At 43.0% G+C, this 22,978-nt stretch overlaps 1 protein-coding gene across 2 annotated transcripts in view; it reads right to left on the reverse strand.

The window, feature by feature from the left end:
• Positions 1-22,978, reverse strand: part of CNOT6L (CCR4-NOT transcription complex subunit 6 like) — a 65,286-nt gene that overhangs the window by 19,157 nt on the left and 23,151 nt on the right. The window contains exons 2-4 of one of the 2 annotated variants that reach the window (XM_063458701.1): positions 20,867-20,919; positions 13,351-13,472; positions 179-365 (exon numbers count right to left, since the gene is read on the reverse strand). In XM_063458701.1, the coding sequence (XP_063314771.1) occupies positions 179-365; positions 13,351-13,472; positions 20,867-20,919 (362 nt within the window). The remainder of the gene's footprint in view (positions 1-178; positions 366-13,350; positions 13,473-20,866; positions 20,920-22,978) is intronic. The other variant, XM_063458702.1, reaches the window with a different exon arrangement.

A 22,978-nucleotide genomic window follows, 5' to 3' on the forward strand; every position in this document is an offset into this window, starting at 1 on the left:
GCTATAGTTAAACACATGGAGGGTTGCTAACTACTCTTGCTTTAGCTTTTACAAAGATGGGTGGCATTTCACTCAGTAAGGCAATAAGAAGATTGTGGTGTTTAACACCAGTTTCCAAAAAAGGTTTTCAAAAGACACTTTTGCCACCACTTTGCCAAACATGGCTTATCCAACTCACCTGAGAGACACTACGTTCCCTAGCTCTGCTGGTAAATTTCTGAGCTTATTGGATGAAAGGTCCAAATAAACCAGATTTTGGAGCTTGGCAATATCAGGTGGAATACGAGAGAGGTTATTATCACTGAGGTGGAGCACTGTAAGATGCGTCAAAGTCCAGAGTGATGTACTCAAGCTCCGCACCCTACCTAAAAGTCAAAACAAATAAAGAATTCAGAATGCATGGAGAACTCCATTTGAAAAAAAATAAAAATAAAACAAGTAAAATCTATATTAACCAAAAACTTAAAGAAAAGCAAAAAAGCAACTTTATATTAGTCCAAATGGTGACAAACACCTAACATGTTAAGATGAATGCTGTTTTCACCCCAGATGGCTTACAGATGTAAAAACTGACAACTATAATAAAGAACACCTTCAGCAATGGCCAGACAGTTTCTCGAGCGACACCGATTAAAGCTGCACTGACATTCCTGGCGACCAAGCATTTCATACAGTTTAAATCTTTTTCGTGTGAGGTCTTAATTGCATTAGAATTTCAGGAAAATGTCAATATGATCAACAAAATATTTCATAAAGTAGGGACTATTTTATGTTCTGGACAAAATAAAGGCTGACAAAGTGGAGTCTCTCCTATCAGCTTGCAGACACAGCAATTGTTGAAAAGCAGTACTTTCTCCTGCATTGTGCAAGTTTGCCTGTGGAGAATCCCACCATCTAGCAAGATTGTTAACAGACCTCTTCCCATGTGAGCATAAATAGATAAAAATAAAAACATGCATGACCATTGGAATTTACAGATTCACTTTACATTTGCTGGAAGAATTTAATCATTCATTTTGGATTACATTTTGAAAAAAAGCACATGCCCTTTCAGTAAATTGATCAGTGTTTTAGACTTCATACTATAGCACTAACATTTCAGCAATGGAGGAAAATAAAGGTATAGTCCAAATAACCACCTTCCCAGTTAATGTAAAAACAAGGATTTATTTTTAAGCACGGCAGAAGAAGAACTTCTTAATAAATGAGGGATAATCTATTGTGGCAACTTAATGTATGAATCAGCAGCCTCACGTGTGTACACACACACACAGTCACAAACACACGTTATATCAGCGCAGAGGTCCCTCGGAGCTGGCTCCGTATCCTCAGATGTTAGTACTGAGGGGAAACTGATGCAATTGTGCGGCAAATAGGCCTCCCCCATAGGAAAGCATTGATTCAACGGGAGAGTTGCAGACGCTAAACAAACTCCATGAAACAGCAGAAAGCACCTTTAGTGTCTGTTTTGGTAGACACTAGAAGTAGCCTTAGCCCTCCAAAATAAAACATTTCTCTGATACTATAATGTTTTAGATTGCAGGGTTAGGGGAACAGACACTGCATCCAGACCACTTCAATAAGATGAAGCCGTCTGGGTGCCTATATCATTCCATTAAATGAAAATACCTTGCCAATATAACAAATCGTAACTAGTAATTGTTATGCTTATTTCAAGGGTATTAAAAAAGGTCAATACGAAGCATAACATTTCACCACTACAAAGATTATGGTGCAGAGCGCAACCTGCAAATATAGGAGGGACAAATATCACTGCAGGTATAAGCCAGCTATCCTAGTTCTCAGATGTCAAAAGGGAAATGTAATTATTTATATGGCTCCAACATATTCTGAAGTGCTCTACAATTGTAAAATGGCATTATCTGACAAGATATTTGCATATGCAAATTAATACAAGAGGGGAAGCAGATCCTGCTCAAGCAAGCTTACAATCTATGCAGAATGGGTAAAGACACACAAGACAAATAACAGCTTGTCAGAGGGGGCAAGAATTGATGGATAAGATTCCGGTGTGAAAACAAACTGGTAAAATTGGTGTGTGGAAGAACCGATTAGTGGCAGGAGAGTGAGTGAGCTGGGCTATGGAGTCAAGGGAATCAATGAGGACAGTAAAATGAGAGAAGCGTTACCCAGGAAGATGGTAAGCTTTCCTAAAGGGGTGTGTTTTCAGGTCATTTGAAGGACTGGAGAATCTGATGGCACAGGGTAGCAAGACGCAAAGTAACAGAACATCCCTCGAAGAACATGACTAGGGATAGATTTGTTGAGTAAAGAGGAAATTAGTGAGGAGTGGCATAAGGGAGAGCTTTGTAGGATAGCGTTCGTTTGAATTGGATGTTGAAATGTACAGGAAGAAAATGTAATTAACAAGGAACAGGAGGGCAAGGCGTTTTTTTGGAAGACAGATTAGTAGTGAGTTGCAATAATCAAGTCGGGAAAAGATGGGCGCGCGAACATTTGGCTTAGAGTCTTGAGCTGAAAAGGGGCCAATGCAGGCAATATTTTTTTTTCCCCCAATTTGAAATTTCTTTAATTTTCTTTGAAACATAGGCATGGGGTACAGAAGAAGAGAGGGTTAACAGTCATAACATAAGGGGTGTCACACTCACATTTCGAACATTGCGATAGTTTTATGTTAAGTGTTAAGGTAGGGGTACCGTAGGGAAGACTGAAGGGTTGTTGCCTTCTCTTCAACCCCTACAATGTTTTTCTATACCTGTTGTCCCAGAGTGTCGTGGGATGTCCTACGTGTTAGATGTCCTCTACATTTAGGGCACTAGACGTGTGTTAGTCTGTGGCGTGCGTGTATTTTTTGCCCTGTCTTTTTTCGTTGCGGTATCTAGATGTTTTAGGGGACTTCGTCGTTATTCAGAGTGGTTCGCTCGTTTCGTAGTTATGTCTGACTAAGTCGGGTAGAGGGGGGAGAGGAGAGCAACTGGGTATGTGGGTTGAGGTGGAGGGTAGCGGTATTGGTACCGGGCGGAGGACCTCCGATGGTGTCTAGCACCTTAACGTCCTTGTGTCCGAGGCGTTTTGTGATGTTTTGCTGCATGAATGGGATGAGGGTGTGGGGTGGTTGTGTTTTCGGGCAGAGAGTGTGCCTGGTTCGGGAGAACTTGTCATGTTTTGGGCGTTAAGGCTCAGGTTGGTTCTGTGTTGGTTTGTTGAAGGTAGTCCCTCCACATCGTGGCGATGTGTGGGCTGAGTTTCCCAATTTTCGCCTGGTTCCACATTATCAGTTCATGTTCCACTGTTGAGGTCATTACATTTTCTATTTCTTGGAGCGAGGGCATTTCAGTAGTTTTCCATTTCCTGGCTATTAATATGGACACTGAGCTTAGTACGAGGTATATCATTTTCTGGATCGGTTTCGGGGTGTTTTCTGGTATTGAGCAGAGTAGGATCGTTTTGAGGTCATGAGGTAGTTGGAGGTGTGTGACTTTTTTAAATTATCTTGTCAATCTTTGTTTTTATTGAGGCATATGATGGTTCAGTACAGAAAATAAAGTGATGGGTTAATGCATGTAAAACATACAGTTTGCATAAGTGTACACAATAGTTGCATGTATTCCCAAGAGTAGCAGCCTCTTTTTTTTTTTTAAAGTTTAACAGTAGAGTTGTCCGTACAGGTTAAACAGACTAAGCAAATAAAACAATGAGACACAATTTTTATAATATTGGTATGCTCAGTTAAATGGGTAATTTTCCAAGCAATGCCGTCTAGTATCAGTGAGGAGAGCAACTAATTAAACATCTAGTGGTTAGCTTATGTAATTCTCGTGTTGAGCTTAATAAAGAAAATAATAATAAAATAGCCATGCTTTTTACGTAAATTACAGACCAAAGCTCGAAACTTATTAGCAGTATGCACAGTGATACCATATTATCGGTATTAGCATGCGTATAGTTTTGAGTATCAGAGATTTGCTCACTTGTGCTTATGGTGTGATATACATGTCTCGTGTTAATCATAATAATATGAAATAATAAAATAGTGAACTTAGGTTGAGGGTGTCGTCATTTGTTAGGCAGACTGATAAAAAAGTAAAAAAACATGAGTACGATTTAACATGCTATCCTAACCACAGGTTGAGTTAGGTCATGCTGCGTGTGCCGTGGTGTGGTTTGGCTAGGTCAGACTATTACAGATCTCTTATCGCCTATATAATATATCACAGTATTGCAGTGTAACTAGGCGTAAACTATGACTAAACGCAAATACAAACACAAACATGAGAAATGGTTACCAGCAAATGAATAAAATAAAAATAAAGAGCTGGAGGGACATAATATGTAAAATGCTAAACCAGGCACAAGGGGGTCTGTTGATAGTATGAGAAGGGGCAAAGACCACCAGTGGTCTGCCACTCGGGCTAGTCCTCATCATGTCCAGTGACAGGGGGCCAGATCTGGACCCAGAGTCCCGCTTGCTTTCGCTGTCGTTAAGCCGCTGACCAGAGTCTCTGTGTTGGCTATGTTGCTTTTGAGGGCCGCTCGTCCTCTGCCTGAGGCCTTGATGGGCACTCGCGCCTGTGTGCCATTGGACCCATCTTCAGGACCGTGGGCCCAGGGTTCCGCTGGGCCCCTAGCTTCTCCCTGGGTGTATGGCAGGCTGTGGGGGGGGTTCCTCCCGATGAGCACCCAGCCCAGATGAAACGTGTGCGGACCTCTCAGCAACGTAGTATCCGTGAGCGGTATCTGTTGGGCTCTCTGTGTCAGGGGTATCTCCGGGTGTCTGTGTCCGTACCTGAGAATGCCTCGGGTGCCAGAGCGGATGGTGGCTGCAGGTCGTCCTACGGGTCTCCGCCATCTTGTGCACGGGTCTAGGCTGCATGTTGGTGCACGTGTGGGGGGCTGGTAAGCGTGAGCTCTGCATCTGCAATTCTCTGGGCTTTAATGCTGTTTAAGAGTGTGGGTCGTGGGGTTCAGGCGACCCTGTGTACCACGCCAGGTCGTTGCTGTTGTCGGCTACATGTAAACACCGCTCTCGTGGCCTCCGCCATCTTGGCCGCGTGTCTGAGGCCTGCATGATGGTCTGCTAGCTCCTCCGCAAGTAGCTTAAAGCATGGACCGGGATCACCCCCCCCCCGGTCCGGTGGGGGGGGAAACAGGACCGGGTCCGCCGTTGCGCTTTGTGTGCTCCGGGCTCCGTTGGGCAGGATAGCGGAGCGGCGGCCGTCCACTCCACTCACCGCCAGGCAGGTACCCGCTGGTTGCTGCAGGGCACCCCTCCCCCGGGGGACTAGAACTCCGCGAGCAAGCCTCTCCCCGGCTCCGGTAGCCCGTGTGCTTTGCGGGTCGAGGTTGGTGGTAGTTGATTTCAGGTTAAGTACCGATTTTCAGGTGAAATTGAGCATCTTGTGCGGGAGCTGTGCTTGCCTGCGACCGCTTGGCTCGGCGGCCCGGCCCCGCCCCCCGACTTTTTTAAATTAATGTAGCTGCGTCTTTCCACAGAGAATTCGCTCTCACATGTCCACCACATATGCAGCATGGTGCCTCTGGCAGTGTGGCAACGCCAGCACAAATCTGATGAAGTTGGGAATATGGTGTGTAGCCAGGTTGGGACCATGTACCACCTGTATAGTAGTTTCCGAGACGCTTCAAAGTGTGCGGCGCTTGATGTCAGCCCTACATGAGAGGTGAAGATCTTTTCCCATTCGGACGTAGTGATGATGACTTGAAGGTCGTTCTGCCAGTCTTGCATGAACCTCCATGTGGCGTTTACATCTAGGTTAGCGAGGATATTGTAGCAAATAGAGACTGCTTTTTTCGGGGGGGGTTTAGTGAGAATGACGGTGCTTCAAAGTTCATAATAGAGGATTGCAGTGTGTTTTTGATGTTTGTGATCTTGTTGTCGTTCAGGAGCGCTTTGATTTGTAGGTATGCGAATGTAAAGCTTGAAGGTAGTTAAATTATTTTTGAAGGTCTAGGAAGGTTTCTTAGTCCTTCTTTTGTACATAGATGGTAGACATGTGTAACTCCTGTTTTTCTCCATTTCTGGTATGGGAACGTTCCATTGCATTAGTGCAGGATTTTGATCCGGGTTGCCAAGGACCACGGGTGCGCCGAGCACAGTTTGTCCCTGCAGGTATCCCAAATTTTAAGTAGGTGGTTGGAGGTGGCTAGCAAGTTTGAGGGTGTTTGTCTTAGGTGCTGAGGTATCCAGAGCATTGTCGGAAGGTCTTGATTCCCACAGCAGTTGCTCTCTATTGCTACCCACTGGGGAGTGTAGCTGATCGAGTGGGCGCAAATTACACTTGTGAGGATGGAGGAGTGGTAGTACGCTTTAATGTTGGGGAAGCCCATTCCTCCATATTTCACGTTTCTCAGTAGTAGCGATTTGGGGAGTCATGGGTGTTTGCCTCCCCAGCTGAAGCGTAGAAGGGTTGCTTGTAGCTTTGTTATGTAGCTTTGCGGGATTATAATTTGCAGAGATCTAAAGAGGTAGAGGATTTTAGGCAGGATTGTCATCTTCAGCGCCGCAATTTTCCCCACCCAAGACAGAAACAGGTTTCACCATGTTTGTAATTGGGTGTCAATTTCTTTCATCAGTTTTGAGTAATTAGCGGGGAAGAGTTATTTTTCTTTGCGCGTTATTCTGATGCCTAGGTACACCCGGAAGTCGTCGCTACAATCGAAGTGGTGACTCGCCTTGAGTATGCCCTCTATGGGATTTTGGATGTTGAGGCACATTGCCCGTGTCTTGGGGACATTGAGCTTGTAGTATGACTGTTGGCTGTATGCATGTAGTTCTGCGTATAGGGATGGGAGTGTCATGAGTGGTTGTGTGAGTGTAAGGAGGATGTCATCGGCAAATAAGCGGAGTTTGTATTCTTTATTGCCAGTCGGCACCCCATGGATGTTATCGTTATTGCGGATCGCTATAGCCAGGGGTTCCAAGGCCAGCACGTAGAGGAGGGGGGATAGCGGGCTTCCTTGTCGGGTCCCATTCGTTATGGGGAAAGCTCGTGAGCAGAACCCAGAGTTAAGTACTGTTGCCATGGGTGAGCTGTATAGTGCTTTAACTGCGGATAGGAAAGGGGCTGGAAGACCGTAAGCCTGTAGGGTTTCATGGAGGAAGTGCCAGTTCAGGCGGTCGAATGCCTTTTCGGCGTCAAGGGATAACAGGACACTTGCTCGTTTGGTCTTCAAGATTTTGTATAAGTCCAGCACTTTCCTGGTGTTGTCTGGTCCTTGTCTGCCTGCCACGAACCCCACTTGGTCTGTGTGGATTAGCGTTGGTAGTATAGTTTTGAGCCGTTCTGCATATAGTTTTGCGTCTGCGTTTAAGAGAAATCGGCCTGAAATTTTGGCTTGTGGTAGGGAGTTTACCTGGCTTAGGGATGGTGATGACGTGGGCCGACAAAAACTCTGTTGGGAAAGACCCTAGGCCTCATTGTAAAAGCTAGTGAGGGCTGTGATCAGTTCATGTTTGAAGTTAACATAGTACGAGTTGGTGTAGCAGTCTGGGCCCAGTGCTTTCCCTTTTGGCATTTTGTCTATCTGGCGATGAACTTCATCTGTGGTGATCGGAGTACATAGGCATTCTGCTTGATGCGCTAGGAGTTTGGGGAGATTACGTTTTGCCAAGTATGTGCGTATGGATGCAGGGGTGGGTTGGGCCTGGCTTTCCTGGTCTTTTAGGTTGTATAATGTGGTGTAGTAGTGTGCGAACTCGTTGCATATTTGCGTGGGTTGCATTACTTTGTGCCCTGAGTGTGTGTTTAGATATGGAATTCGTGTCTGTGCTTGTTTTGCTCGCAGTCTTTGAGCCAGTACTTTCGTAGCTTTGTTTCCCATGGAGTAGGAGGTTGCCTTGAGTTTTTTCAGCGCTATATTGGCTTTCCTAAGATGGATTGTTTTGATGTCATCTTGTACTGTCTGTATTCGTCGTTGGAGAATCTGAGAGGGGTTTGCTTGGTTCTCTCTATGCAGGTCTTGGAGCGGTTTAGGAAGGTTAAACAGATTTGTGTGGGTAGATTTCTTGAGGTAGGACGCTCTGCTAAGTAAAAGTCCTTGGATGACCGATTTGTGCGCAAGCCATAGCGCAGCTATGACTTGTTCCTGTGTTATCATTTGTCATGAAGTACTGCTGGAATTCCTGGCGGATTTTGGCTGTAAATTCAGGATCATTAAGCAGGTGTTCGTTCAGTCTCCAGGGGCTGCAGTGTTTGTATTGGTATATGTCTGCGAGGGTGAGTAGTACCGGGTTGTGGTCAGAGATTGTGGAGGTGCCTATCTCACAGGTATTGATCTGGTGTAGATGTGTGCTGAGCATTAGGTACCTAATCTATGCGGGAATACGTGTTGTGCACCTGTGAGTAGTGGGTGTATTCTCTGTTATTCGGGTGGACGGTCCTCCATATGTCGTATAGTCCGTATGAGGCCAGTGTTTTGTTTATAGAGGCGCATTGTTTGTGCAGGAACCTTTTCCTCTTGAGCGTGTGTCTCGCTGTTGAGTCTGTTTTTGGGTCTAGGATGTGGTTGAAGTCTCCGCATAGGATCAAGGTTCCTGTGCGTACTTGTTCTATTTTGTCCAACAGTGTGGACATGTAACTGGGCTGTTTTTTATTCGGAAAGTATGAGTTAGCTAGTGTGTATGTGGCGTTCTTTAGTGTAAATATGAGGATAATATATCTTCCCTGTGGGTCGATTTGAACTGTAATTTGGTCGAACGCCAGGGTGTGGCTTACTAAAAATCGAGACTCCTCTGCTTTAAGATGGGGATGTGGCATGGTATTACTGAGGATAGTGTTTGAGCCCTAGGATGGGTGAGGAGTCATGCTTGAAATGGGTTTCCTGCAGACAGATAATGTCGGCTTGTGAGTTACGGATCTCCTTGAGAAGATTATATCTCGTGGGGCGTGTTTAGCCCTCTAACATTATGCGTTTACACTTTCTTTGTGGTCTGTCAGCACGGGTCAGTGGGAATAGGCCGGCCCTTTGTGCAGTGTCGTTTAATTTGTTTTCTGTATGGGTCAAAGTGCCCCTTCGTGTTGGTTATGCGTTTATGTCTGGTAAGTGGGTTCTGCTGCTAGGGAGTCTTCAGGTTTTGGTTGAGGAGGTAGATCCTAGCCTGTTTGGTCCTGTTATGTCCCACCTTGGTTGGCAGGCGAGATCAGTGTTCGCGCTGTGTCCCGGTATTCAGGGGGTGGCACCAACAGGGTGCCGTATTTGGGTAATAAGAACTAAGGAAAGAAAATCTAACAGTAACTAGTCATGAGTCACTAGTCAATAATAATACAGTGGTCTCTTTCAAGGATATGTGCCAAGAATGGCACTTCTTACGTGGGGGTAGTGTGGTCGGGTCAGGTCCAGCTGATTGCGGTCTAGGGCTCGCTGGGTTTAGGCCTTCCCCATTGGATGTGTTTTTACGAGAGGTTCTCTCTGTGGGCGTTGATCCTGGTTCGATGTTGGGCGTCGGAGATTGGGTATTGTTGCGGTTAGGGAGTGAGTTCAACTGGAGTGGCTCGTATGTCGTCTCATAAGGCAGTGTTTGGGAGGAGGCGCTGGGGGAAGGATGTGGTTAGTCATGTTTGGCGGGCCGTGTTATTCGTGACCCATTTCCCGCCCCGGGACTGTGAGATGTCGCGTGTGTGGTCACATTTAAATGAGGTCTCAATATGCCTGCTCGTCATGTGGAGGTCCAGTCTGTACAGAGATTATGACAGTGTCATTTTCGTTACATACACATTAAACTCTACTGTACAAATCTCAGTGCATCGGTTAAACAACTCATAACAGTATATCAGAGTACCTCTCGATTCCCCGACATGTACTTTGGGGGGTTGAGGTGGGCATTTTTAATTATCTGTGATAGAGATGGGCCTCCTGCCTGGCGTCTTAGAGCTGTGTGACTCTATAGGTCCCCCGTCCCAACATTTCATTTCCCTATCTCCTGGCACTGTGGTTAGAAGTGCCTTTGTGCTCCGGCTTGGGTGTTATCACCTACTTCGTGCCTATTCGTCTTGGGAGGAGTAGATATCGAAGTGGTACTTCACATGTATCTCTGCCCATATTTATATCCTTCGTGGATCTGCTTAAGGATATGTGATTGATGGAATGGCTGGGGAATGTAGTTCCTAGCGCTCATTGGTGGCTATGTAACTATTAGGGTTCGCTAAGGGCTATGCCCAGGTCAAGCAGGGTAGTGGGCCTAGCCGTGGCTGGTCTCATCGACCTTTTAGCTAGCCACTTGAGTAGTTTTGTGTCTACGTTGGGGTGGTGTAGTGCGATTATTGTCCAGGATGTGGTTAAATTTAAACCCCTGTATGAGATGCTATCGACAATTAAGTTAACTTATAAACACAATACAATATAGTAAAACAGATTAACACTTGCTAGTTCTTAGGAGGTCAGCGATCTTCCTCTCTTTGCAACGCTCGTCTTTGCCTTTGCGCCAGTCAGCCCCCGATGCCGTGCCTGAGCTTGCGTGTTGTAGATTCTGGGCTATGCCCCATTTGTGCAGGAGTTCTAGACCTTCCGCTGGAGATGTTGCTGTGGTGAGTTTTCCTCCTTTTGTGATGAGGAGTTTCGCCGGGTAGCCCCATCTGTAGGGGATGTTGTGGTGTCTCAGCCACTGTTTTGAAGGATCTTCTGCGTCTAAGCGTGTCTGCTGAGAGCTCTGTGAATAGGAGGACGGTTTGTACTTGTCAGGCAAGTCTTTTTTTGCTCTGTGGGCTCGAAGTATCTGGTCTTTTACGTGAAAGTAGTGGAGTCTCATGAGCACGTCCCTTGGCGTGGTAGTCGGTAGGTGTTGTGGTCTAGGGATTCGGTGTATTCGATCTAGTAAAAGCATATCTGTTGGTATGTCTGGCAAGATATGACGGAAGAACTCCACCGTGAAGGCCGTTAAATCCTGCACTCCTACCTCCTCTGTGACTACCCGCAATCTGATGTTGTTTCGGCGGGATCTGTCCTCCACATCTGCAAGCTTAGTTTCGTGTAGGGACAGTCTCTTTTCTACTTCACCCAATCGATTTTCAATTGTTGTATGGGCTGTGTCGAGATCTTCCATCTTTCCTTCTAGTTGGGAGGTCCTTGCGTTTAGGTCAGTGATATATTTTTTAATGTCAGCAAGTGCAGTTGTAAATGTTGCTTGCATTTTTGAAAATCCTGCATCTAGCATTTTTTGCAATAAATGTGTAGTTAACTGGGTGTCCATTCTGTATTCTTGTGCGCCCATGTGGTCGGCATTAGGATCAGACTCGGCGCCATCTTGGTTTTGAGTGTCGGTCTGTTTGTGTTGCGGTGTTCTGGCCGCGAAGAAAGCCGCTTTGTCTTTGAGCATGAGTGGTTGGGGAAATAGCACTCCTCCATCAATCATCCTGCAAGTCAATGGGGCATCTATTTGACAGGGGGGAGGGGGTTTCGGGAGTGGAGGAGTTCAGTTTTAGAAAGATTATGTTTTTTAAAAAAAGGTAAGACATCCAGTTAGAGACGGAAGATAAGGAGGTTGGGACGTATACCAGGAGAGAGGTCAGAGAATGAGAGGTAAATCTGCATTTCCATACCATCTATATGCCAATGATATTTAAAGGAGTCAAGAGAGGCAGTGTAAATGGAGAATAAAAGAACAAAGAACAGAGCATTGAGGCACACCAACTGAAACAGGCAGAGGGGAGGAGGATGAAAACCAGGAAAGCACAATGTCACAGAGTTCAAGGTTGTGGAGATTGAAGAAAAGACTGGTCAACCGTATAAGAGGCAGCAGAAAGGTCTAAGAGAAATAAGGGAGATGGGTGGCGTGGGGAAAGGGAGAGAAGGAGAATAGAAAAAAAAAATGTTTAAAGGAGGAGGAGTAAGGGGCGATTTAGCTAAATAGTGAAGGAACTGTGCCGGGATGAACTTGCATTTTTGATGTGACAAGACTAGGGGGAAACTATTCGAGAAGGTGAGGGTGCTCAAGAAGACATGTTGTGGGGCAAAAGGAAAGTACAAGTTTAACTAATTTTAGTTCAGAGACAGAAGGAAAGTAGTTAAAATGGAAAAGGTACAGAATGGCAGCGGCATATTGAATGCGAGGAGGAAAGTGGGGAGACTGCATTCCTAGTTTGGTTTATCTGGTCAGTCAAGTGACATGCATAATCTGTGAGCTTCGTTAACGGTAGTGTAGCAATGGAAGTTACCGGTATGAAAGAAGCATTTGGTTTCCTGACAGAAGGTGGATATGAGTGGGGTTAACTAATCTTCATTGGCAAGGGAAAAAGCAGAAGTATAGGAACGTAGCAAGAGTATAAAGGGGGAGAAATAAAGAACTGACAGATAAAAATGAGCTAGGTTTTTTTGGGCATCCTGAGGTAAGCTAGATTTAGTATGTTGAGTGAGGGCACATCGACAGTGCAGGTTAGAAAATGGTGGTCAGACAGAAGGAAAGGCGTGTTAGAGACAGAGCAAAGGTTGGAGAAAACTACATCATGCATATTACCGACTGTGTGTGAAAAGGAGTCGTTTCACAGAGAATGGCTAAAGGAGGCGATAGATAGAAGTCAAGATGTTGTTGAGTTGTTAGGCTGATTAACAGGTATCTTGAAGCCACCGAGAATGAAAGAAGGAATATCAGAGGAGACAAAGTAAGGAAGCGTAAAGGAGGGCGCTAGATAACAGCAACATTGGCTGAGAGAAGAATAAGGAGATTAATGGAATAAACTTCAAAACATTAAAAAAGGAGAACAAATGGGAAAATACCCCACCCTTTGCGTTGCGAGTGTGTAACTGGGCATGTGCACAGAAGACTGCATCTCTTACCCTCTAATCTTCTTTTGCATCCTCAATTTGGGAAGGGGGCAAGTACTGAATTAATGGTCCATACAGTTGACAACAAACAGATACTAGGATATAAATATTACGTAAAATTCTAATGAAAAAAATATACACACAAAGCAATTGGCAAAAAGAAAATAAAACTGGTATAGGTGTGGTGATTACTAGACTGAATACCCAGTGTGTACCTTGCAGCTTTTAGGGTAAGGCAGTCTGAAATGCTTACTAGATGCTGCAGGGCTGACTACTAAAGTTCTAACAAGCCCTTCTGAGAGAGTGTTCTAATCAGGTTTGTGCGCAAATGTATTTGAAGTTACTTGAGGCTTTTGCAGGAGTCAAGATCCCATTCGCAAATCCTGCCACTCACCATACAGAAAAAGTTAATTTTCTTTGAATGAATAAAGACAGAAGAATGGCAGATATGATTAACCAAGATTTATTTTTTGGGAGATTTTATATCTTTCCCTTTAGGTTTGGCTGGTTTGAGACCACGACATTTAGGAAATTGTTGCAGCAATATTAATTTCAAGTAATTTAGACATTTTGAATTAAGATTTATTTACTTACCAGAAATCTCCAATTCATCCCAGTGAGACTTCTTTCCATTGGCCACCTCCTCTGCTGACATGATGGTATAAATTCTGCGAGGATCAGGAGGGTCATATTTTTCTTTTGGCATCCCTGTTAGTCTAAAGGAAAAGAAAAGAAAAATACTCCAATAATCCAAGTAGCACATAAGAAAAACAGAAGACAAGGGAGTCTCTGCAGCCTTCTACATATAAAAAGTGATCAAGTGGATGACTGCCACCACAGAATTACTGTAAATATTGTATGCCTAAAGTGACATAAGGAGTTTTACCCTGATCTGGTCTTTACCCAATAACAAAGATTCATTTTTCAAACTCAGAACATTCTTTTAGATTTCAGGCATACTGTGCGCCCATTTCCCTCCAATTAAAATACAGAGTGACTTCAACATTTGCATGAAAAAAAAGGCTACGCGTTAAATGCAAGTCTGAAGAGGGGAAAAATAAATTCAAAATTTGTGCCCACTTTGACGTAATGTGTTTTTTCGTTCGTGATTTTAGAAAGGTCTTTATGACCCAGACTTTCAGGTTTCCCTATCTAAAGCAACCTTGAAGAGGCTGTTCAAGTGATTTTGTGGTAGAAAAATAAAAGTTAAAGACCATGTTTAGAACACTGGTTGCACACAATTCTTTTATTTACAAACACAAATTCACTGACTTACAGTTATATGAACTTTACTATTTTTCTGTTTATAAATGTACTTTAGTCACAGTCCAATGCTCAATAGATTCACATTTAAAGGTTTAAATCTAGGTCAAGCAACAGGTTTCTTGTCCCAGGAACATCACGTATACAAGTATGGATTGAAATTGAACAGTGATACCAGACAGCACTCAAATGAAATAATATTTAAAATGTCAACCGGGGGGGGGCATGGTCGACAGCGAAACAGAGCGGATGTCTTCTCACGGAGCTCCGCTCAGACCCAGAGTAAAACACGGGGGAAAAAAAAACACAATATCGTGGAAATTTTACCCGAGAGACAGACACCCCCACAGCAGAGAAAATGGGGAATAATAATAAGAGGCACCAAGGTCCAGCCAAGCCCCAACAGCCTGACATCAGACTAGCCTTCGAGAGGCCTGTGAACTCACAGAGACCTAAGATGGCGCCTGAGGCCTGCTGCACACCCGAGGCATCTGAAGCCTCCCTGGAAGAGGAAGACTTATTGCCTTCTCCTCGATCCTATGTCAGAGTCTGAGGAAGATGAGGCACCTGCCACGAAAGGCGACATAAAAAGGCTTCTGGTAGAGAGGAGGCAGATTTGGAGGGACGACCTCCAGAAAGTGCAGACGGAGGTGGAGGAGGTACGGCAGAAAGTCAAAAGCCTAGAAACAAGAGAAACCTCAGGGACGAAAAAAATACAGAATGCAAGCCGGGACATACAAGAGCTTACCTCACAGGTAAAGCAAATGAGACGCACACTCACCACAATGGAGGTCAGACACAGGCGGAAAAACCTACGCCTCAGAAGCATCCCCGAAAAGATTGACAACACACCACTCCTGCCTTACACTCACAGCCTCCTGACAGCCATGGGCATTACCAACAACCCCGACTTACCACAGGTCACTTCGGCATTCAGAGTACGGAAGTCTGCGGCAGCACCCAACGACATAATCTTGCTGACCCGAGACATCTCCGTGAGATCTGCCATACTGACAAAATCCAGAGAATTGGGGACGGTATCAGTTGAGGGCCACAGGATAGCCGTCTACCCGGATACACCATTCTCCATCCTCAGAGAGCCACACACTTACTTCGGGGTATGACCTGGAGCTCTTCCTACAAAGGGTCGGCCTGACAAACGTGCCACAGCAAGGGACCTCACCTCCCACCAAGAACCCAGAGGACTCAGAGCATTAACAAACGCCGGCACAGTGTGCCATCCAACAACGCAATTAAGAGGCTGACCCCACTGCCCAAGGCTGCAAGATCCAGCTCCAACAAATAACGGGGACCAAACAGAGACAGAAGGAGTTACAAAAACCCCTTTGTGACACACCATGACACAATGGCCCACAGAACTCTGTCACTGGACACAGCTCCTTATGGTCCTCAAACAACCACAAAGTAACAGCATGAAGACAACAGACTGCCCAACATCTTGCTACTGATCCCTACTGCTACACCCATTAATGTTTTCATACCCATTACGATATTAATATGCTCACTTTTTTTACTTAACTGGATATATTGGAAAAGTTGATTATGCTATTCTAAACTGAATAAAATATAAATTTAAAAAAAAAAAAAAAAAAAAAAAAAAAAAAAAAAAAAAGGTCAACCGGCTACAGAGACCCAATAAGCATGCACGGCCATGGCTGCACTCATTAGTATTGTCCCTCATTGGAAAGCATGTATAATGCTTTCCTATGGGGTTTTACATGATGCTGGATGTTCCCATGCATAGCGTGAGGATGTCCAGCAACAGTTACGCGACCAAAAGTCACCCAACTACCCGGAAATCCCTCTAGTGACTGTCTGGCAGTCACTAGAGGTGGAGTGAACACTCAAAAATAGTTATTGCAGTTTTTCAAAAACTGCAATAATTACCTTTGCAGGATTAAGGGACCTGGGACACTGCACCCAGACCACGTCAATGAGCTGACGTGATTGGGTGCCTAGTGTCCTTTTAAAATTTCTATAAAATACAAATATTTATGAATCTAACAATATGTAAAACTTTCATCAGGTTGCATTTTTAAAACTGCTTCCATCAAAGAAACACTGGAATGTTTTGTCACTTTAAATAAAAAATAAAAAATGTGATTGGTGAGTTTTGCTGCACTAATGTTATACATTGCTTTATAGATGCTATAAAGACCTAGCACCTAGTTTGACTAAATGCAGACTACGGCCAGCACCCATCAGATAATCTAAGGTGGAAAACAATTGCAATCACCATTTGTAGGAGAAACACCTTCAATCATCAAGCAAAAAAAAATATATATATAAATAAATCAATAAATCAATCTCTGTATATATATATATATCTTCCTTTAGGGGCGATATCTATCAGCTTTTAACTCCTGCACACCAAGATAGCTACTGTGGGCATTGAGACAGTGTTACAAATCATATGAATACATATCTACACTGTCTTTCCCAGAAACTTTTTTCAGTAGCTTTATACTAGTATAAAAAGGTGCACAGAGCATCTAGCCAATATTAGACGATTCCTGTATATATGTTTTTATTGTTTATACACATTTTTCACTTATTTTTCTCACCTACCTTTATTTATTTTCTCCCTAAGAGGGATTAATAAAAATTTATTATTTTCTTTATATTTCATTCAAGTTCTATACGGGCATTGTTTTGCCATTCTACTAGGAACGAATATTGCTTAGGGGTATAGGGACTGTGTATTGGGAGGATTCCACTCTAATCCCTGTCCAGTCTCCTCTTCCTATAATATTTTTAGGGTTATGCCCTTATACCCTGCAACCAAACCAACTCTAGTGCAAGGTCCTTGGGTCTTTTGCTGGACGTTGAGTCCTTTTTCAATCTCTGTATATACCTATATCCATCTCTTTATTGACTCCATTTAGAAGTCTGACATGACAGATGGCACGTTGAGGGAGATACACAAACAGGAAGGAGGGGATGGGCCCAAGGCTTACATTTTATGTAACCAGGTGCTTAATCAGCGAGTTCCTATGAAATTCAGCCAACGTCTGAAGTCTCCAATTTTGCCCAGCAATGAAAACCAGTGCCAGTTTTTCCTGTGTCACAACCATACAGAACATACCCAGTCTACACCACAATAGTCATAATATAGTGCACGGCTTAACCCTTTAATGATGGAGGCAAGTATACAAGTTCTGAATCAAAACTCTAGAATTTGGGCTATGGGTCTGTGCAACCATAATTTACCTATTTTATATATAAGGTACACTCACAATTATACATGTCATTTTGTTCGGTAAAAGCAGGGCTTTCATTAAATATTTACATATTAAAGATAACTTAAAACGAATTAGAAAAATAAAACAAATTGGAAATTTATTTTTTTTTAGCTCCACATGACATTTGAACTGTGATGGTCCTAATACGCTTAGCTTTTACTGCAATAAAATACACATTTATGTTGAGAGACGTCTCACTATTATCAGAGTACCCCCTATGTAAAGGTTTATTGGAAAGTTACAGGATCAAATATAGTGCTTTCACCCTCCATAGAAAAGGCAGTGTTTGCATTGCTGTCTAGTAACACCTCTAGTGGGAGTCTGCACTCACGGCGTGAAAAAAAAAAAAAAGTAAAAAAAAAAACAACAACTTTTCAATGTGATCATAGGGGGTTGCCCACTTACACACAGATGGATACTGACAATTTGTGAATATGTGAGAATGTCTTTTTACTTTAAGTCCACCTAGCCTCACTACATTTGAAAGAGCTGGAGTTGATCCTTTCCCTGGGGTCCAGTGTGGCTGCTGTAATCTACAAGCTCTTCAGGCTTCGCTCCCTCATGAGCCGTTTAATGATGCTGGGCCTCACTGACCTCATATTCCAATCCTAGCATCTCTAAACAGAGCGCAAGGAAGATTACTGCTCCTGCGCCACCTGCATTCTCATGTAGCAGTTTGCCTCCGCTAAGGGGGTTAAAAAAACACCAGGACAAACTTTTTATTTGCCATGGCGATCTGTGATTGGTTGAGCCCTGATTTCATAGAGGACTAGTTCTTGGTTATCTGCATGTTTAGTTGAATAAGTAGTGGTTCTGAACAAAAAATAATGCTAAGGATGTCTGTCCCAATTAAGTTGTAAGGCAGAAAAACACATTAAAATAAATACAACTGCAATAAGGTACATAGATACAAAAACACCTACATATATATTACAAAACCTCAAAGAAGCTGTAATACATGCTAGGTTCATTTAAGATAATAAAAAAAAAAATGAAAGAGTCAGACACTAGCACAAATATACCTAAAGGGACACTATAGGTACCCAGACCACTGTCCCAAGTCCCTTAACCCTCAAAAAAAGGCAATTGTTGCAGAAATTAGCTTTGTGAGGTTAACTCCACTTCTAGTGGCGGTCTACCAGATAGCCGCTAAAGGGACTTCTGAACAATTAGGAGAGTTTTGGTCGCCTGACGCTGGATTTCCCTCCCCCTTTCTCCCCCTCCCCCCCCCCCCCCCCCCCCATCACATGCAAGTCACATTCATGGCAAATTAAATATTTGATTTTAGACTTACAGTGACAGGTTTGTAGAGCTTACTGGGGTATAAGGCAAAACATCTTTTCGGTTAGAAGGACACTCTAGGCATCAGAACCACTACAGTTTAAAGTGAAACTCTCCACGGCCCATGGACATGATTTCTAAAGCTAGAGTGTTCAACGTTTTTAGAGCATTTGCGCTGGTCTACTTTAAAGTGGAGACAATTGTGTCAAGTCCTCAAATCTCTGAGAAACCGAGAACGTGATGTCACCTGTTCTAGAGGGAATGAATTTAATATACTAGAATTTGCATCTTCAGTTTACACATTCAAAGACTGATTACACTACTTGCGTTCGACTCATGACAATGTTTTACATTCGTGAGGGGAAAAGAAAATTGAAAGTAAATAAAATCTTACTTCATAGGCTAAAGTGGTAGCCCAATCTACTTATCCATGAGGACAATCGTTGTCCTGACTTAAAGGGACACTATATAATCACCAGAACAACTACAGCTTAATGTAGTTGTTCTGATAAGTATAATCATTGCCTTCAGACATTTTCATGCAAAGGCAGTGTTTACATTGCCCCTAGGAACACCTCCAAGTGGCCACTCCTCAGATGGCCACTGGAGGTGCTTCCTGGCTCAGTGCTGCTTTCTGAGGTTCCAACACATTCCCTCCCCTAAACCTTTTAATAACTTACCTTGGGTCTACCAGGTGCTGGATCGCTGCAGTAGTCTCCAGTGAACTGCAGGTAAGTTGCCAAAAGTTTTTGAACTGTGACTTCTTACCCGAGGAGTGTGACAGCACACTCCTGGCACCATAACCAATACAGCAAACTGTAGTTCTTGGAGAGCTTCTTTAACCTCAGATGACTGCCTTAATGTTTCTTAGCCTGATCAGACTAAAGTCAAGTGTAACAAGCCCCTCCATTAGAGTTAACAGGACAGAAAGATTAATGGACTAAGCATCTTGGAAATATAACAGACGCATGAAGTATATGGACACCTAGATCCCACCCCACACTTCTATGCCTTACAAGAAAGTATACACATAAGTGCTTATCTTCAGGTATGCTGCCCCTTAATTTGATAGGAGGTATTAAGTAAAGTGACTACACATAAAGACAATGCAATGATAACAAAAGACTTCCATAATATCTATGTAAATTTAGTCCAATCTGGACATTTGTGATTGCCCAAGAATGCTGGAATTGGCAGTCAAATCTTGCATCACTAGAAAAAACACTGGAAGATTGACAGTACAGAATCCCCCAAGCTTGGTGAAAAAGCAGACCAGACGGTAAAATGTGTCTTCTCATCAAAACATCAATCCAAATATTAAAACAACCACCACCAATATAGAGTGAAAGAGGGAGAAGAGAGGGGGACGACAGACGGCAATATTCCCTCCAAGACCATTTTTGTGCATGGATGACCCAGCGTTGAAAGAGATGAGAAACTAACCACACTCCACTGTTTCATGGCTAAGCAAGCATACAAATAGGCTTAAAGGGAACACTGTAGGATCGATATAAAGATTCTAAGCAGAAAAGAAGAGTACCGTATATACTCGAGTATAAGCAGAGTTTTTCAGCACATTTTTTGTGCTGAAAAACCCCAACTCGGCTTATACTCGAGTCACTGTCTGTATTATGGCAATTTACATTGCCATAATACAGACAATGGGGCTGTGTGCGGTTACTTACCTCTCCTGCAGCCCCTGTCAGCTCTCTCCTCCTCCGCGGCGGTCCGTTCTGCACCTCTGTCAGCTCCCAGTGTAAGTCTTGCGAGAGCCGCGGGGTCATAGGGCGGCTCTTGCGAGACTTACAGTGTGAGCTGACAGAAGAGCTGCACGGACCGGCGCGGAGGAGAAGGGAGCTGACAGGAGCGGCAAGTGCTCTCTGCCAGCCCACATCCCCACCCACTGGACCACCAGGGAAGGAGAGCCCCCCTCCCTGCCATGTATCAAGCAGGGAGGGGGGGGACAAAAAAATAAAAAATAAAAATATTAAAAATTCCCACCCCCCACCAAGGCTCTGCATCACACACACTGCATTCATTATATACACACACTGTAAATAAATATTCAATTAATATATTTTTTTAGGATCTAATTTTATTTAGAAATTTACCAGTAGCTGCTGCATTTCCCACCCTAGTCTTATACTCGAGTCAATAAGTTTTCCCAGTTTTTGTGGGTAATATTAGGGCCTCTGCTTATACTCGAGTATATACGGTATTTACAAAGAATGAAAACAATATAAAATAAATTAGTGCTACCCTTTTATAAAATAAAATTGCACCCCACAAATTGTGAACTTTACCTGAAACCATTGTGCCTCCTGTCAGCAGCCCTTTTGTAGTATGAAGTTGAGTGCTTTGGATATAAAGGAAAATTAAAATAAATAAATGCAAAAACAAAACGTGACTCACCAATATAAAAAGCTGCAGTTTATAGAATGAGATTACAATATTAGGCGACCAGAGTTTTTCCTCATAAAAAATAGAATAAATGTAAAAAAAATAAATTAAAAAAAATAAAATACATAACATTTTAAAATATATAACATTTGTAAGTATGGGAGCCTAGCTATTACAATATTAAAAAGTGCAGTACACTCTGCTGTTCAGGCATCCCTTTTAATTTTGCACAATGGTTAAGTCTTTAAATTTGGTTTTCTGAGGTCTCTGTCAAGATTATATAAAATCCCATATTGTGCAAAGTTTCAAATGGATCGGTCACTCCACCCTCACAAGCATCGTACCACTTCCTGTAGTGGCACATCTAACTGAGCATGAGCTAAGGGCAAAGTATACCATTTTCACACTGTCATCTTAGATGGCTGTGTAAGGAAAAGAGGCTGAGGGACCAGTAATGGGAATATAAAAAGGTAAAAATGGATGGGGTTAAAGATTCACGGATCCCTCTGCTTTTAGACAAATCCAATGTTGACCGACTAGCTTTAAGACATGGTCTGAAACATTAGCAAAGAAGCGAAAAAGGTATAAAATTAAAATAAAGTCACATAACTTGCTTATGGTTGACTAGAAGTAATTTTTTGAATTGGTGTAGGACCAATCAATACCATGGTACTGTGAAGTAGTGGTGGGCTCAACGCAACATTACCATATGGTAGAACAGAATCCCCATATTTGTTTGCCAAGATTTAGCTGTTCCTTATATATTTTGTAAGATGTATTTTGGCTGAGCACATGATTCGCTACAGTGAGCTTACAGCCATCACTTCTCCCATGGGGGAAACACAGGGCAGGTTATAAATTCAGTCCTGTATTTTCACAAAAAATTGACATGGGTATGCCAGGAGACCATTCTACAAAGTATGTACTCAGAAGATATAGCAGTAGCAAATTTAAACTTTGGACGAAATAAGAGCTACAATGACTATACAATAAGACTGGAAATATACAATATGACACCCTGTGGTATCTAAATTATATGCATTTTGGGGGATAATTTAAAATGTCAAACTGCTACAATTCCCCAGAATGCAGTATTGGCCCATTAAAGCCATCTATCAAAATTCTAACTGTAAAAACTGAAAGTCCTTTCTTATATCGGACTGTAAAAAGCATACATTCGGGAGTATCGTTTTATTCAGAACAGTTGCTCAGTAGTGTCACATCAGATTTGCAAAGTGTCCATGAAAAAAAAAAAAAAGTTGTGTATTATGGCAGCTGCATAACATCCAGCTTTTCCAAGCCGCAAAAGCTAGATGCATTGTATGAAAGTGTCAGCTGAGTGCTACCCAACATTATCCAACCTGGAACAGTTTTCCATGTTAGCTAGGAAAGAGGCAGAGGAGTTTAGCTGCAGTTTCACAGTAGGTGAAGCATTTTATACTGAAGCACTCTACATGCAGCATGACAACTTCAACAAAACACTGAGCTACTACAAAGAAAGGATAAAAATAGCTTTACACACACAATTTCAAGCATAACAAGTGTCCTAAGAAAACTTTTTTCTCTGCCTTCTCAACAAGGTAAGCACTAGATCTAAAAAATGAAGTAACACTGCAGGGCGCTATAACAAATTCATCTTCACGAAGTTGTACTACTGCCATAATTCAGAGTCCCTTGGTCTCAGGCTCCACTGTTGTGTTTAAGTGCAGCTTCTAGAGATGCCTTCAAGCCTTCTGAATCAAAGAGCCAGGAAGTTGGTGGAGGATTTGTAGGCAGTGCGAGACAGAAACAAGTTCCTTAAAGGGACACTATTTACCAGAACAACTACAGCTTATTACATTTGTTCTAGTGAGTAGAATCATTACCTTCAGGCTTTTTGCTGTAAACACTGTCTTTTCAGAGAAAATGCAGTGTTTACATTACAGCCTAGTGATAACTTCACTGGCCTCTCCTCAGATAGCTGTTAGAGATCCTTCCTGGGTCATGGCTGCCTACAATGCATCCAAACATTCAGT

This window comes from Pelobates fuscus, chromosome 6 (assembly GCF_036172605.1).
Source record: "Pelobates fuscus isolate aPelFus1 chromosome 6, aPelFus1.pri, whole genome shotgun sequence".
Taxonomy (NCBI): Eukaryota; Metazoa; Chordata; class Amphibia; order Anura; family Pelobatidae; genus Pelobates; species Pelobates fuscus.